Raw genomic sequence first — 18229 nt, forward strand, 5'->3', positions numbered from 1 at the left:
TGTGTGTGTGTGTGTGAGCTAACGTGTTTGTGTGTGTGCGTGTGTGTACTATTTGTGCATGTGAAAGCCTGCCATATGTCCAGATGCCACAAAATATTTGCTTTGTGAGGCAGAGAATGATGCAAAACACGTTTTGCTGCTTCTTGGTCTTTCATTTGTTTCTTACCCATAGAAACACTGCTGGGGGTCTAATTTAAGGACACCTGAGTAGGCCTACACAATAAACATCTTGATTCACAGGATTCATCTTTGGAAAAGCTTGAATTGTTTGCATTGAGTGGCCCATTCCTGTCTCTCCCATCCCACCCTTTCTCACTCTAGATGTCACTTAGCTATTTCTATAATGGCCACGATTTAATGTAAATGCCCTTCTCCCATTCGTAAACAGTGCCATAAAGGTAAAAGTTCCCAACACTGATAGGCTAGTTCTTAATGTGCTGAGTTTTATTTATACCTACTGTATGTATAGAGATGCATGCACAGCATTTCCTATGGCGTGGATAATATGAGTATCCACATTGCTCTAGCCCATCTAATTATAGTCTTCTCTGGAAGCACGCTGTAGCATACTGCACACTGGTGACATGGCACATCCTGTGTTGACCATCTGGCTTGAATCACCCCCCCTCTACCTCCACCCCCCCAAACTTTAGTCGTTTCTGGGTTGTAGAGAGGCGAAGTGTGCCACGGGGTGTGATTCTGGTGGAGTGCTCCTTGCTCCCCTGATGATCTCGCGTGATGGTGTGTCCTCCTCTCCAGACTAGAGCCTAGCGGTTTGGGTTTCCAGGACCTTGAGAGTAAATGCTTCAGTCCCTGTGAGAGCTTCTAAAGTTAACTTTCAGGCTCGGCTCAATTCCAGCCAGTCTCAAAAGGGTGATATTGTCCTGCCAGAGCAAACAAGGAGACCAAGATACTCTGTCCACATGGAGTCTGGGAAATGTTTACTCTGCTTTTCTGGTTTTTCTTGGCCTCAAAGTGTTCCAGTAGTGGGACTGTTCTCCTCTCCCCTCTCCTGTGCTGTTTAAAGTCTTATTCTGACCCCCTGTTCTCAGCCAAGAATCTCCCATAGAGGGCAGTCAGGGCACACAGACTCCTTTTTGGAACTTGAGGACTGTAATTTCAGAGGTGTTTTGAAGTTCCACTACTTTCAGTTTGAGGAAACGTACACCTTGTATGAACAGAGAATCCCAGTAATAGATACTTCCTGGTTCATAGTTCTACTATATAGTTCTAGTCTGCTGCTGGTATATTTCAGAGGTTATCCAAGTTACAGGGAGGAACTGAACCAGTCCACCTATGCAGGTGGCTAGTGTACATCAGCAGGTGAACCCACACAGACTGAACCCACAGGTGCAGAAAGCCTTCTCAAGGAGCCCTTTGAGGTATTTAGGGAGAGTACAAGCATGGAGGTGGTGTCGAGGAAAGGGATATGGGGGCCAATATGGAGAGGCCACCTCTGCTTGCACTGCACTTCCAGAGCTGAGAGGGCAAGCCTAGTTGTTTTGACAGCGGTGAGGAGTTGGCAGGGTGTGAAACAGCGATTAGAAGACCCCTGTTCCTGCCTCACACTCTTGTCTTTCATCTGCTGGAGTCAGGGACAGTTTTTCCATGAGCTGGTTTTCAACAGTAGACGTGAGACCTTCAGAAGCCACATTATCAAATCAAAGTTTATTGGTCGCGTACAGGGATTTGCAGATGTTATTGCAGGTGCAGGGAAATGCGTGTGTTTCTAGCTCCAACAGTGCAGTAATACCTAGCAATACAAAACAAAACACACATAATCCAAGAAGAAAAAAATTAAGAAATATCAGAACGGGCAGTGTCAGAGTCCGGAATTAATTAATATATACAGTGCATTCGGAAAGTATTCAGACCCCTTGACTTTATCCACATTTTGTTACGTTACAGCCTTAATATAACATTGATTAAATCGTTTTTTCCCCTCATCAATATACACACAATACCCCATAATGACAAAGCAAAAACTGGTTTTTGAAATTTTTGCAAATGTATATATTTTTTTTTTTACAGAAATACCTTATTTACATAAGTATTCAGACCCTTTGCTATGAGACTCGAAATTGAGCTCAGGTGCATGCTGTTTTCATTGATCATCCTTGAGATGTTTCTACAACTTGATTGGAGTCCACCTGTGGTAAAATCAATTGATTGGACATGATTTGGAAAGGCACACACCTGTCTATATAAGGTCTCACAGTTGACAGTGCATGTCAGAGCAAAAACCAAAACATGAGGTCGAAGGAATTGTCCGTAGAGCTCCGAGACAGGATTGTGTCGAGGCACAGATCTGGGGAAGGGTACCAAAACAATTCTGCAGCATTGAAGGTCCCCAAGAACACAGTGGCCTCCATCATTCTTAAATTTACATTTACATTTTTAGTCATTTAGCAGACACTCTTATCCAGAGCGACTTACAGTTAGTGAGTACATACATTTTTCATACTGGCCCCCCGTGGGAATCAAACCCACAACCCTGGCGTTGTAAGCGCCATGCTCTACCAACTGAGCTACATGAGGACTGTAAATGGAAGAAGTTTGGAGCCACCAAGACTCTTCCAAGAGCAATCGGGGGAGAAGGGCCTTAGTCAGGGAGGTGACCAAGAACCCGATGGTCACTCTGACAGAGCTCCAGAGTTCCTCTGTGGAGATGGGAGAAACTTCCAGAAGGACAACCATCTCTGCAGCACTCCACCAATCAGGCCTATATGGTAGAGTGGCCAGATGGAAGCCACTCCTCAGTAAAAGGCACATGACAGCCCGCTTGGAGTTTGCCAAAAGGCCCCTAAAAGACTCTCAGACCATGAGAAACAAGACTCTCTGGTCTGATGAAGCCAACATTGAACTCTTTGGCCTGAATGCCAAGCTTCACGTCTGGAGGAAACCTGGCACCATCCCTACGGTGAAGCATGGTGGTGGCAACATCATGCTGTGGGGATGTTTTTCAGCAGGAGGGACTGAGAGACTAGTCAGGATCGAGGGAAAAATGAACGGAGCAAAGTACAGAGAGATCCTTGATGAACCTGCTCCAGAGCGCTCAGGACCTCAGACTGGGGCGAAGGTTCACCTTCCAACAGGACAACGACCCTAAGCACACAGCCAAGACAACGCAGGAGTGGCTTCGGGACAAGTCTCTGAATGTCCTTGAGAGGCCCAGCCAGAGCCTGGACTTGAACCCGATCTAACATCTCTGGAGAGACCTGAAAACAGCTGTGCAGCGACGCTTCCCATCCAACCTGACTGAGCTTGAGAGGATCTGCAGAGAAGAATGGGAGAAACTCCACAAATACAGGTGTGCCAAGCTTGTAGTGTCATACCCAAGAAGACTAGATGCTGTAATCGCTGCCAAAGGTGCTCCAACAAAGTACTGAATAAAGGGTCTGAATACTTATGTAAATGTTATATTTCCATTTTATATGAATTTTCAGACATTTCTAAAAAACTTGCTTTGTCATTATGGGGTATTGTGTGTAGGTTGATGAGGGGAAAAAATAAATAAATCAATTTTAGATTAAGGCTGTAACGTAACAAAATGTGGATACAGTCAAGCGGTCTAAATGCTTTCCGAATGCACTGTATGTATGTGTGTATGTGTGTATGTATGTATGTATGTATGTATGTATGTATGTATGTATGTATGTATGTATGTATGTATGTATGTATGTAGTATATGTATGTATGTGTGTATATATATATATATATATATGTACATATACAGTACCAGTCAAAAGTTTGGACACACCTACTCATTCCATTTTTTTTTTTTTTTTTTTTTACTATTTTCTACATTGTAGAATAATAGTGAAGACATCAAAACTATGAAATAACACATATGGAATCATGTAGTAACCAAAAAAGTGTTAAACAAATCAAAATGTATTTTATATTTGAGATTCTTCAAAGTAGCCACTCTTTGCCGTGATGACAGCTTTGCACACTCTTGGCATTCTCTCAACCAGCTTCATGAGGTAGTCACCTGGAATGCATTTCAATTAACAGATGTGCCTTTTTCAAAGTTAATATGTGGAATTTCTTTCCTTCTTAATGTGTTTGAGCCAAATCAGTTGTGTTGTGACAAGGTAGGGGTGGTATACAGACCAAGTCCATATTATGGCAAGAACAGCTCAAATAAGCAAAGAGAAACGACAGTCCATCATTACTTTATGACATGAAGGTCAGTCAATCCTGAAAATTTCAAGAACTTTGAACGTTTCTTCAAGTGCAGTCGCAAAAACCATCAAGCACTATGATGAAACTGTTTCTCATGAGGACCACCACAGGAATGGAAGACCCAGAGTTAATTAGAGTTACCAGCCTCAGAAATTGCATCCCAAATAAATGCTTCACAGAGTTCAAGTAACAGACACGTCTCAACATCAACTGTTCAGAGGCGACTGCAGGAATCAGGCCTTCATGGTTGAATTGCTGCAAATAAACCACTACTAAAGGACACCAATAAGAAGAAGAGACTTGCTTGGGCCAAGAAACACGAGCAATGGACATTAGACCGGTGGAAATCTGTCCTTTTGGTCTGATGAGTCCAAATTTGAGATTTTTGGTTCCAACCGCCGTGTATTTGTGAGATGCAGAGTAGGTGAACGGATGATCTCCGCCTGTGGTTCCCACCTTGAAGCATGGAGGAGGAGGTGTGATGGTGCTTTGCTGGTGACAATGTCTGTGATTTATTTTTCGAATTTAAGGCACACTTAACCAGCATGGCTACCACAGCATTCTGCAGCGATTCGCCAGCGCTTAGTGGGACTATCATTTGTTTCTCAACAGGACAATGACCCAACACACCTCCAGGATATGTGTAAGGGATATTTGACCAAGAAGGAGAGCGATGGAGTTCTGCATGAGATGACCTGGCCTCCACAATCACCCGACCTCAACCCAATTGAGATGGTTTGGGTTGAGTTGGACTGCAGAGTGAAGGAAAAGCAGCCAACAAGTGCTCAGCATATGTGGGAACTCCTTCAAGACTGTTGGAAAAGCATTCATCACGAAGCTGGTTGAGAGAATTTCAAAAGTGTGTAAAGCTTTCATCAAGGCATAGGGTGGCTACTTTGAAGAATCTAAAATAAATGTTGATTTGTTTAACACTTTTTTGGTTACTACATGATTCCATATGTGTTATTTCATAGTTTTGATGTCTTCACTATTATTCTACAAGGTAGAAAATAGTAAAAAGAAAGAAAAACCCTTGAATGAATAGGTGTGTCCAAACTTTTGACTGGTACTATATGTGTGTGTATATATTTAATATAATTTTGTGTATGGACAGTATATGAATAGAAAAGGTTTGTACAGCATTAGTTATATAGGATGAGTCTTGACTAGAATAAAGTATATACATATAAAGTGGGTAAAACAGTATGTAAACATTATTTAAGTAACCGGTGTTCAGTGACTCTATGTACATAGGGCAGCAGTCTCTAAGGTTCAGGGCAGGGTACTGGGCGGGGACTGGCTAGTGCTGACTGTTTAACAGTTTGATTGCCTGTGGACGGAAGCTGTTAATCAGTCTCTCGGTCCCAACTTTGATGCACCTGTACTGTCTCCGCCTTCTAGATGGTAGCGGAGTGAACAGGCTGTGGATCAGGTGGCTGAGGTCTTTGATCTCCTTGGTCTTCCTGTGACACCGGGTGCTGTAGATGTCCTGGAGAGCAGGCAGTGTGACCCCAGTGATTCGTTGGGCTGACCAGACAACCCTCTGGAGAGCCCTGCGGTTGCGGACGGTGCAGTTGCCGTACCAGGCGGTGATACAGCCCGACAGAATGCTCTCGATGATGCGTCTGTAGAAGTTTGTGAGGGTTTTAGGTTCTTCTTCAGCCTCCTGAGGTTGAAAAGTCGCTGTTGCATCTTCTTCACCACGCTGTCGGTGAAGAGGGACCATTTCAGGTTGTACATGATAGGCTGTACCGTTTGTACGTGTGCCCACTGCCAGGGTGTGTGTGTGTGTGTGTGTGTAGGCATGCAGTTAAAAAAATGTTAAGTTAAAGTATATTATAATAATCTACTAGCAGTCTAGTATCTGTAGCCATGACTTCAAACCTTCAGTAAAACTCAGACCTGTCTCTAGAGCTGTTAAAGTATTAACCATGGCAGTTCATATTCTTGGTGAATTGGTTTGGATTCTGGAATTCTATGGACTAGCTAATTCTGGTGAATTTGTCCCATCCATCCCCTCACTGGGACGTTTGACACTGACAGGTCCTAGGACAGCAGTGTTTCCCACTGTATTCATTTAGCTGTGACACACCACCACTGCTAAATTGTTGCCACCACTAGGGCTGTGACGGTCATGGAATTTTGGATGACTGTAATTGGCCAGCCAAATGACCGCGGTCACCGAAATAACTGTTTGAATAGTAACGCGTACACTCTTGACCGCATGTGCTGCCATAGAAATAGAATGAATAGAACGGCATTGGGATACTTTTTGAAGAGGTAGGGTTTCAGAAGTTTTCGGTAGATGGGCAGGGACTCTGCTGTCCTAGCTTACCTGCCAGAATCATATCAGGATTATTTGCATTAATAGAGTGGGCATTTGTTTTGCATACTCCATCACGTGTGCTACAGAAACACAGCTAACCAAACAACAGTGCTAGGTGAATGTGCACTTGAATTAAAGGGTAGGTACATAAAAAAATAAAAATAAATCACAGATGTTTCCCAGACCTCAAAAGTGGTCTCCTGATGTGGTTTTGGCATTGTTGTGTAGCCTACCTGAAAACCTGAAAAAACAGGGGGAAATCCGAAACCTGAACACCACCAACTCACCAATTGCTCAGAAACATGGTTGGATCAAACACAGTAGAGTTCAGTACAGAGCTGTTGCCTTTCATTCACTGCTGACTAGTTTGCATTGCTCATGCTTTCTCTTCATCCTTTCTGTGCACTGCATTGAACTAGTAAAATATGGCTTATGGCTGTTTTAAAGGGCACAGTCTGCACTTTAATCCAGTCTTGAAGAGAGTAGACAGAGAGACATTCCAGACCTGACAGCTGATTTATAGACACCAACATGTGGGAGGGAACTCTCCCCTGAGCTGAAAGAGCTGGAACAAGAACATTTAAAACCACACTGCATGTTTAAGCAGGTGAACACAACAGAACAGGGGAAAGTGAACATTCATAAACAAGAGACATTGCCTGGTGCCTACGGTTGATGCCATTAAACCACAAGCTGAATGAATGGGAGTTTTTTTATTTTTTATGAAAGTGTTTTGGGATGAAAGAAGGAAAGACATCCTGTGTCTAGAATCTGAACTCCTGTACCACTGAGAGTGGCGTGCTGTGCTCACTGGTGCCCCTGTTGCTTTTCCTGTTTGGCCTGTGTGTTCAGTGGACTTCCTGTCTCCGGTGACAGTGGCCTCATTCCTAGATAACAGGGTTAAGGTCCTGTGGCCACAGAAGCCCTCGCCAGTCAGCAAACACAGTCAGCAAAAAACAGTCAGCAAACATTGGCACTGCAACAAACATCTAAGACCTGAGGTAACCACTCTTTGGTTGGCTGGCTAGGTAGGCTACCTCCTTACAAACATTGCATTTATGTCAAAGAGGCTGTCTTGTAGTTGATCACGGAGGGATTTCACCTACATAATGGCTAGCAGTCACAACTGATGCTTGTGATGAAAGGAGAGGAAAGGCAAGGAAGGGTCAGTCAAAGGCTGAACAGCGTGATATGGATTCATAAATAGATTTTAATTGGAGCAATTCAAATTCTCATGTACAATCAGCCTATGGATATTTTGTTTGATGTTCTGGCATTTATAGCTGAGTAGGCCAATCTTCCATACCCTGTTTATGATGCAGTGGACTTGATATGCTGCAGGAATCCCGCAGTAATGGAAAATGATATCCCATTAGATCCTGTTGGATCACTCCTCTACACTGTCACCTGTGGTATGTCCAGAAATTCTTATTGAAGATCATTTAAGGAAGTTCCAAATCAGCCTCAGTAATGTGTCTTGATGACCTTGTGAAATATGCAGACATTCTCCTAACTCAGTAATCATTGTGCTTGTCGTCTCTCTCCCTGACAGAACGAAGATGCCTGAGGCAGGGAGCTAAAGGCCTCACCGGAGCAGAGTGCGTGCTAGAGCCAGGGGGCTGGGGCCTGACCAGAGGCCCCTGAGAGGGGTGCAGGACCATGGGGGATCCTGGAGGCTTCACCACCACAGGGGAGAGGGTGAACCCTGCCCACGTCATGTTTGACCGCTTCGCCCAGGCCTCCACCTGTAAGGGCACGCTCAAGGCCTTCCAGGAGCTCTGTGACCATCTGGATCTCAAGCCCTGCGAGTACCGGGTCTTCTACCACAAGCTCAAGTCCAAGCTCAACTACTGGAAGGCCAAGGCGCTCTGGGCTAAGCTAGACAAGCGGGCCGGCCAGAAGGAGTATAAGAAGGGACGAGCATGTGCCAACTCTAAGGTACAGTATGCAATGATGTGACTTTTTTTCTGTCTCAGATCCTTGTTCAAAGTACCTCAGAGAGAATTGTTCTGTATATAATACGGTTGGGCCGATATCCACATTGTAATATTGTCTATTTGCCCTTGTTGAATATTGTAATAAAAAATATATTAATAAATACTAAATAAATGATATATACTTATAAACTATATTTCGCGATAATCTATATATCGCCAATATTCAATCATATTTTTATATCAGCCAACTCTAGTATATGAGACATTTTCCCCTTCCTCAGTGTCTGATCATCGGGGCGGGACCATGTGGCCTGCGGACGGCTATCGAGCTGGGCTTCCTGGGGGCCAAGGTGGTGCTGCTGGAGAAGAGAGATGCCTTCTCCAGGAACAACGTGCTCCACCTGTGGCCCTTCACCATCCAGGACCTCAGGGGCCTCGGGGCAAAGAAATTCCACGGAAAGTTCTGCGCCGGAGCCATCGACCATATCAGTGAGTGGATAAGACTATCCTACTCCCATTTCCTACTCTCTGTCTTTTAGAAAAGGGTTTAAATGATTTCATGTTTTACTGTGTACAGCATTATCATATATTAGGAGAAGACTTCTGGTGCTTTCCAGGACTATCGATCAGCTGGAACATTGCAGTCTTTTTGGTTGTTGAAGCTAATAAATGTTCTCCTCTAATCTGTCTGACTCTCTGTGCAGGTATCCGTCAACTCCAGCTGATGCTGCTGAAGGTGGCCCTGCTCCTGGGCATCGAGATCCACGTCAACGTGGAGTTCAAGGGTCTCATCGAGCCCCCCGAGGACCAGGAGAACGAGAGTAAGACCCTTGTAAAGTGACTGCTCTATAGACCCCTGTCACATGACTGCATTAAGACCCCTGTCATATGACATGACTGCTCTACAGCCAGACATTATGGGAACAAGGAAGGGCCATATGTTACTGTACTGTTACTGTATGCCACAGTGCTAACAGAGAGCTCTCCCTCATCCTCCATGGTTGTCAGTGAAGGAAAAAGTCAAATCATATGCTAAATAATACAACGTTACATGTCTTGTCATACTTATTTTTCCCATGGTGTGTTTTTGCAGGTATAGGGTGGAGGGCTGAGGTCCATCCCAGGACACACCCAGTCAACGAGTTGGAGTTTGATGTCATCATCGGTGCAGACGGAAGAAGAAACACGCTGGCAGGTAAAAAGCAACACGTGGTTCAACATGAGTCTCTCTCTCTTTCTTTCTTTCTTTCTTTCTTTCTTTCTTTCTTTCTTTCTTTCTTTCTTTCTTTCTTTCTTTCTTTCTTTCTTTCTTTCTTTCTTTCTTTCTTTCTTTCTTTCTTTCTTTCTTTCTTTCTTTCTTTCTTTCTTTCTTTCTTTCTTCCTGCCTCACTCTATCCGTTTTCAGAGAGCACTCCTCCGTGGCCTCTCACTGGAGCGGAGCAGGAACCTGTTTCCTGTATGAGCTAACATCCCTCACAAGCAGCATTAGGAGCCCTGTAGTGTGTGGACTGCTCTGACCCCTCTCCTCTGCTGCTGCTGGTGCCTGCTGAAACCACTTTAGAGATTCACTCTAGAGGGGAGGGGGAAGCAGTTTCCCTCAGGGCTACGCAGTAGTCACTGCATACAGTGTCCGTACTCAGCCCGCAATCTTACATGAGATTATTAAAAAGTATTGCAGTTACATTGATAGTCAGTCAATGACAGTGTGCATCAAAGCCTAACAAGCACCACCTTTTTTCTCCCGTCTCTTTTACAAACATGTGAGTAGTGTGTAATACAAGGCAATGTTCTCTTCATTTCTGAACCTAACAAAGAATGCTGACATATTCACTGTCTACATAATGACTCTGACCCCAGTCTAACGTTTACATCCTGTCTCCAAACAGGGTTCAGGAGGAAGGAGTTCCGAGGCAAGTTGGCCATCGCCATCACTGCCAACTTTATCAACAGGAACACCACGGCCGAGGCCAAGGTGGAGGAGATCAGCGGAGTGGCCTTCATCTTCAACCAGAAGTTCTTCCAGGACCTCCGGGAAGCCACGGGTCAGTCATTTATCCTTAGGGAGACCTAACATGTAATAACCCTCGTTATAAGATGTTATAAAGGCTCATAGGTGCTTATAACAACTTATAAACATTGTAACTCTAGGCTTTAAGTAAAGTTGTATAGATTGTTATAGATTTAGAGCCTATGGATTAGGTGATACACAAAAAAAAGTAATAGCTGATGAGCACATACAGTGTCTTCAGAAAGTATTCATACCCCTTGACTTATTCCACATTTAGTGTTACAGCCTGAATTCAAAATTGATTAAATAGATTTTTTTTCTCACCCATCTACACACATGTTTTTATAAATGTTAGCTAATTTATTGAAAATTAATTACAGATATCTAATTTAGATAAGTATTCACACCCCTGAGTCGATACATGTTAGAATCACCTTTGGCAGCGATTACAGCGTTGAGTCTTTCCGGGTAAGTCTCTAAGAGCTTTGCACACCTGGATTGTACAATATTTGCCCATTATTATTTTCGAAATTCTTGCTAGACAACCATTTTCAAGTCTTGCCAGCAGATCAAGTCAAAACTAACTCGGAACGACGGAACATTCACTGTCTTCTTGGTAAGCAACTCCAGTGTACACTGAATGTACAAAACATTAAAGGACATTTTCCAGCACCACCCCCAACATCAACATATGTGAAAATTGCGCATTTCTAGATAGAAGATACCTAAAAGATAGAGAAAAGTGTTTCCAATGACATCATCAAAATCAAATCACATTTTTATTTGTCACGTGCTGAATACAATAGGTATAGACCTTACTGTGAAATCAGTGTGCATTGTGTGATTTTTAACCAATTATGAGTAGGCATTGCCTACTAATTGTCTCCTAATTGGTGGTTGATGTCATTGGAAACACTTATCTTTACTACAAAACATAGAAACGTGCCATTTTCACATATGTTGATGTTGGGATGATGCTGGAGATGATGAATATGAAGTTGAACATTTTTGAAATGTCCCTTTAAGAACACCTTCCTAATATTGAGTTGGACAAAGTTTTGAAAGCATTCCACAGGGATGCTGGCCCATGTTGACTCAATGCTTCCCACAGTTGTCAGATTGGCTGGATGTCCTTTGGGTGATGGACCATTCTTGATACACATGGGAAACTGTTGAGCGTGAAAAACCCAGCAGCGTTGCAGTTCTTGACACACTCAAACCGGTGCGCTTGGCACCTACTACCATACCCCGTTCAAAGGCACTTCAATATTTTGTCTTGCCCATTCACCCTCTGAATGGCACACATACACAATCCATGTCTCAATTGTCTCAAGGCTTAAAAATCATTTTTTAACCTGTTTCCTCCCATTAATCTACACTGATTTGAAGTGAATTTAACAAGTGACATCAATAAGTGTTCATAGCTTTCACCTGAATTCACCTGGTCAGTCTATGTCATGGAAAGAGCATTCATAATGTTTTGTATACTCAGTTTATATTTGGCCTTGTGTTATATTTTAATGTCCTGCTGAAAGGTGAATTCATCTCCCAGTGTCTGGTGGAAAGCAGACTGAACCATGTTTTCCTCTAGGATTTTGCCTGTGCTTAGCTCCATTCCGTTAATTTTTTATCCTGAAAAACTCCCCATTCCTTAACGATTACAAGAATACCAACTATACCACCACTATGCTTGAAAATATGGGGAGTGGTACTCAGTAATGTGTTGTATTGGATATGCGCCAAACATAACACTTTATATTTGCAGTATTACTTTAGTGCCTTGTTGCAAACAGGATGCATTTTTTATTCTCTACAGGCTACCTTCTTTTCACTTAGGTGAAATTAGGTTAGTATTGTGGAGTAACTACAATGTTGTTGAGCAGTGTATCACCTAGGAACTGACAGTTTTATGCCGCCATGCATTTTCTATCTGCATGGTTTATCTATGGATTAGAGAAAAGGTAAACAAACAAAGAGGTACTTCCTGGTTGGGAGCTGAAATCTGTTCACATTTCTCAATTAAACATTTTGATCCCATGCCATGAGAGCTCGGCGCTGAGCTGGCACCGTCTATATGGGCCTTTAGTTTTGTCTCCTGGGTCGTGTAATCGTCGAGGTTGTCCTCATTCCCCTAACAAAGACAACCAGAGAGACTGTCAATAGAGGAGCCATAGGAGCAGCTATAGCCATAGAAAAAACATTGGTTTACCAAAAGTAAGTAACAAAACTCTCTCTTTCTATTGATTCCGTAGGAGTTGACCTGGAAAACATTGTCTACTACAAGGATGACACGCACTACTTTGTCATGACTGCCAAGAAACAGAGCCTGCTGGAGAAGGGAGTCATTCTGCATGTGAGTGATCAAAGGGACGATCGCAGAGGGGGAGTGAGACATATCTGGAGCTGTCTCTCTCGTACACACACAAACACACACACACACACACACACAACACACTTTATCCCTCTGTGTGCCTGCTCCATGCCTAAGGACCAAGCCAAAACTGTGCCAGGAACAAACCACCAGCTCAACCACATTTAATGAGTTTGTGTCCCACTCCCAACACATCACTTCAGAACACTGCTGTTTCCTTTGACTAGACTGGGCACTTTCCACAGGAAATCAGTCACAAGCTCTTAGGACATTAGGACCTATTTTAGAAGTTCAGCTTTCATGTTCCAATAAAAGTTGCCAGTGCTTTTCTATCTCACTTTGAGATTAAAGCCTTGTGGGGGAAAAAAAGTGTTTGGTAACGTTTTGCAAATCCAATCAAAATCGTTCCGAAGGCATTCGAGTAGTTGGGACGTGTTACCCTTTTGGTAATTGGATAGGATTTTTAAAATTAGCACCGAATGTGAGTTTTCATCAGCAGTCATAATCAGGCCAAAACATAACCAGACCCTGTAGGTCCTGTGCTGGGTCGTAGTCATTAGCCACCAAAGTGAAGAAAATGGACTGGGACAGGGAGGGTTTTAATTTCAGTTGCAAAAGTTTTGCTACAAGTGTACACTAATGAATATGACCCTGATGAGTTGGGCCAGGCTGTTGGCTGAAGGGGGACGTGAGAGTGGACACACTGTGTCCTGTGTTTCAGACTTCACTGTTTTCACGCCTGCCAAGTTAGCATAATCCCTAATGAGGGGTGTGTGTTTGTTGCAATGGGGGTGTGAGGGGACAGACCCCTGCTGCTCACACTCTCCAGACAGGCCTCCCCTAGTTACCCCCAGGCCCCTATACAGTCATTTACTTATACAGTAACAGACCAGTGTGTTTGAGTGAGCTAGGAGAGACTGACACAGGCAGGGCATGCTGTACAGAAAGGGGTGGTGCATAGACTAACTCTTCTTCAGGGTATTTTTCCATCCAAAATCAAGACCCATTACTGAGCTGATTACAGTACTTGCACACCCATAAACCTTTGGTGGGTTTTCTACAAGATTACTTACTTCCAAGCAAGGTCCTTTTATAGCAATGGAAATCACTCTCTAGTCCCTTTTTAATGCTCCATCCTGCCCCTGGGAAAGGGGAGGTTGGCAGACAGGCAGGCAGACAGACAGGCAGGCAGGCAGGGGAGTGCTGGATCGAGTCCACACTGTTCCACCCAGCACCATGAATCAGAGAACAACACCCTTTCAGATCCTCTGTCTGCTCCACCTTCACACCCATCCAGCTCACCAGTCAGCCTGGCACTGCCGGCCCAGCCTAGCCAGGGAAAGTCAAGGGAAAAGAATGTGCCTCTCACCGCCCTCTTCTAAAACACAGTCATTTAAAGCGTGCCTTGATTTGATGCTACATTCCGGAGACCTATAGGAGCCTCGCTACATACACACAGTACCAGAGAGTTAGGTATAATAGACTATACAGTGCCTTGCAAAAGTATTCATCCCCCTTGGCGTTTTTCCTATTTTGTTGCATTACAGCCTGTAATTTAAATGGATTTTTATTTGGATTTCATGTAATGGACATACACAAAATAGTCCAAATTGGTGAAGTGAAATAAAAAAAATTACTTGTTTCAAACAATTCTAAAAAAAAAAATACGGAAAAGTGGTGCGTGCATATGTATTCACCCCCTTTGCTATGAAGCCACTAAATAAGATCTGGTGCAACCAATTACCTTCAGAAGTCACATAATTAGTTAGATTGCACACATTTAATTAGTTAAATGAAGTCCACCTGTGTGCAATCTAAGTGTCACATGATCTGTCACATGATCTCAGTATATATACACCTGTTCTGAAAGGCCCCAAAGTCTGCAACACCACTAAGCAAGGGGCACCACCAAGCATGCGGCACCATGAAGACCAAGGAGCTCTCCAAACAGGTCAGGGACAATGTTGTGGAGAAGTACAGATCAGGGTTGGGTTATAAAAAAATATCCGAAACTTTGAACATCCCATGGAGCACCATTAAATTATTTTAAAAAATTGAAAGAAATGGCACCACAACAAACCTGCCAAGAGAGGGCCACCAACCAAAACTGACAGACCAGGCAAGGAGGGCAGTAATCAGAGAGTCTACAAAGAGACCAAATATAACCCTGAAGGAGCTGCAAAGCTCCACAGCGGAGATTGGAGTATTTGTCCATAGACAACATTAAGCCGTACACTCCACAGAGCTGGGCTTTACGGAAGAGTGGCCAGAAAAAAGCAATTGCTTAAAGAAAAAAATAAGCAAACACGTTTGGTGTTCGCCAAAAGGCATGTGGGAGACTCCCCAAACATATGGAAGAATGTACTCTGGTCAGATGAGACTAAAATTGAGCTTTTTGGCCATCAAGGAAAACGCTATGTCTGGCACAAACCCAACACCTCTCTTCACCCAGAGAACACCATCCCCACAGTGAAGCATGGTGGTGGCAGCATCATGCTGTGGGGATGTTTTTCATCAGCAGGGACTGGGAAACTGGTCAGAATTGAAGGAATGATGGATGGCGCTAAATACAGGGAAAGTCTTGAGGGAAACCTGTTTCAGTCTTCCAGAGATTTGAGACTGGGACGGAGGTTCACCTTCCAGCAGGACAATGACCCTAAGCATACTGCTAAAGCAACACTTGAGTGGTTTAAGGGAAAACATTTAAATGTCTTGGAATGGCCTAGTCAAAGCCCAGACCTCAATCCAATTGAGAATAAGTGGTATGACTTAAAGATTGCTGTACACCAGCAGAACCCATCCAACTTGAAGGAGCTGGAGCAGTTTTGCCTTGAAGAATGGGGGGGGGGGGATTGATTAGTTATGCACGCACAAGTTTTCTGTTTTTTTGTCATATTTCTTGTTTGTTTGGCAAGAAAAAATATGTTGCATCTTCAAAGTGGTAGGCATGTTGTGTAAATCAAATGATGCAAACCCAAAAAAAATCCATTTTAATTCCAGGTTGAAGGCAACAAAATAGGAAAAATGCCAAGGGGGGTAAATACTTTCGCAAGACACTGTAGTGGTGTTTAGATTGTTATAGTAGGAATGGAAGACATTTAAATGGACCTATATTTATTAAATTCAATATTACTTCAGAATGACATTGGCTTGATTTGGAATGAAAGTACTGCTTTGGTGGTGCAGGCTAACCTCTGTGTAAAATATATCCTTTTCCAAATACAACTTCATCGATGTCATGCCCCATTCTCTGTGCATGACAGGCCATGTTCCATCTCTTATGTGTCTCTTAGTCCTCCAGTCATCTGAGCCATCTAACCTCTTCATGTCTCTCCTGGTTTCCTCCAGGATTATGCAGACACAGAGATGCTGCTGTCCAGGGCTAACGTGGACCAGGAGGCCCTTCTCTCCTATGCCCGCGAGGCCGCAGACTTCTCCACTAACCACCAGCTGCCCACTCTGGACTTTGCCATCAACCACTACGGACAGCCCGACGTGGCCATGTTCGACTTCACCTGCATGTACGCCTCAGAGAATGCAGCGCTAGTGCGCCAACGCAACGGACGGCAGCTACTGGTGTCTCTGGTGGGGGACAGTCTACTGGAGGTGAGGGGGGCTACTGGGCCGAGGGTGTTTCAGTCTTACTTAGAAGATATACTCTGTCAGTCACTCTGGATAAGGTAGTGTCTGACTGTCTCATGTATAGAAATTAAAAAGGGAGTGAATATCAGCGTGAGCAAGAGTGTGGGAGAAATTACAGTGAATTGAGAGAGCGATTCAAGTATCAAGGATGACAGATGTGGATTGACGTTTGCTTGCTTGAAACAGACAATTTTACTTTTAAAAAAATTGTATATATTAAAAAAGGTGTATTTTTTAAATAAATTTCATTATTCTCTGTATGCTTACTTGGAATTCACCATGTTACTGTATTTGTCTGTTTCTACAGCCCTTCTGGCCCATGGGCACTGGTATAGCCCGGGGTTTCCTGGCAGCCATGGACTCAGGCTGGATGGTGAAGAGCTGGGCCCAGGGAAACAGCCCTCTGGACGTGCTGGCTGAAAGGTGAGGGAGCAGACGCGTCATAACACACACATTATACTCGCACGTCATACTTGCACGCACACACCCTCGACACACTGTTATCTCTGCGTGCTTTATCTCTGAGTGCTCCAGTGTCAGCCCCAGCCCCTACTTTAGTACTGTAGTTGGAATGGAATAAGAGCCTCTGGAGCTCTGAATGGAATGTGTTGAGTCCTCTGTTCTCCTGCCTTCTATAATTAAGTAACCATGGTTTCCTCTTTTTTAGGGAGAGCATATATCGCCTGCTGCCTCAGACAACGCCAGAGAACATCAGTAAAAATGTCAGTCACTACAGTGTGGATCCCACCACGCGCTACCCTAACATCAGCCTCCACTTCCTCAGGCCCAACCAGGTAGTGTATACTCTGAGATCATATGACTGTATGATTGTAGCATGATGAACTACAGTACCCATAATGCTCTGTGTATGATATCCAGTTTGAGTAGGGCAAGGACTTTGTCCTTACTACCTAACCATATTGTGAATGAAAACCCAGTGTCTGCTTAACTAAAGACACACACACACACACACAGACACACACACACGATACGATACGATATACTTCATTGTCCATTTCATTTTGTGACGTCAGCATTCAAATACACAAACACAACACAAAATATTACATGCAGTACAAAAAACTGGGAAGTTAGTATACAAGTCACACATTTACATTTTCACATATTCAAAGTCTCTGCGGCCTACAGTCTGACCGTGTGTTTGGCCTGCATCTGTCCTATGTCCCACTGTTCAGCAGCCTGATGGCTGATGGAAGGAAACTTGCCTTGTTCCTATTCTTACTGTACAGCGGGACCGTTAATCTCCTTCCGGAGGGCAGCAGCTCAAAACATAACTAAGAACCAGAGTTTTTTTCCCCAGTCCAGATGCATGGTCATGAAAAACTCCTATCAGTAGCTATGACCTATGGAAGATGTCCTATGTGAAATCCCACCCCACTCTGTTGTTGTCAGGTACGACACCTCATTGACACAGGGGATTCAAGCAGTGAAATGCGTATCGAAATGGAGAATGTAGTCAACTCGTCAACACCCAAGCTCACCAGAAATGGTGAGTAGTGTTTAGAATAAGCTATACGATTTTTCATAGCGTTGTCTATTCATACCAAGTTCATATTATTTAATTGTCATTCATGTCTGTTTTTCAATGTCTCTTGTTTTTGGGACCTGGTTGTTATTACGATCACCGAAATGTAACAATGAATTGCTTTCATCCTAGACCATTACCTGCTTGAGAAGCATTTCCAAGGTAATATCATTAATGACTGAGGTCCAAATGCATGACCATCTGAGGATTC

The 18229-nt window shown here is 43.6% G+C and overlaps 1 protein-coding gene across 3 annotated transcripts in view; it reads left to right on the plus strand.

Annotated features, from left to right (window-relative positions):
* LOC121532284 (protein-methionine sulfoxide oxidase mical3a-like) overlaps window positions 1–18229 on the plus strand; it is a 176077-nt gene that overhangs the window by 88857 nt on the left and 68991 nt on the right. For all 3 annotated transcript variants that reach the window (XM_045205019.1, XM_041838136.2, XM_045205017.1), the window contains 10 exons: window positions 8067–8452; window positions 8733–8940; window positions 9156–9272; window positions 9545–9646; window positions 10338–10493; window positions 12712–12812; window positions 16179–16436; window positions 16780–16895; window positions 17140–17266; window positions 17886–17982. In XM_045205019.1, the coding sequence (XP_045060954.1) occupies window positions 8174–8452; window positions 8733–8940; window positions 9156–9272; window positions 9545–9646; window positions 10338–10493; window positions 12712–12812; window positions 16179–16436; window positions 16780–16895; window positions 17140–17266; window positions 17886–17982 (1561 nt within the window). In that variant the 5' untranslated portion in view covers window positions 8067–8173. The remainder of the gene's footprint in view (window positions 1–8066; window positions 8453–8732; window positions 8941–9155; window positions 9273–9544; window positions 9647–10337; window positions 10494–12711; window positions 12813–16178; window positions 16437–16779; window positions 16896–17139; window positions 17267–17885; window positions 17983–18229) is intronic.

Source organism: Coregonus clupeaformis, chromosome 19, assembly GCF_020615455.1.
Source record: "Coregonus clupeaformis isolate EN_2021a chromosome 19, ASM2061545v1, whole genome shotgun sequence".
Lineage (NCBI taxonomy): Eukaryota > Metazoa > Chordata > Actinopteri > Salmoniformes > Salmonidae > Coregonus > Coregonus clupeaformis.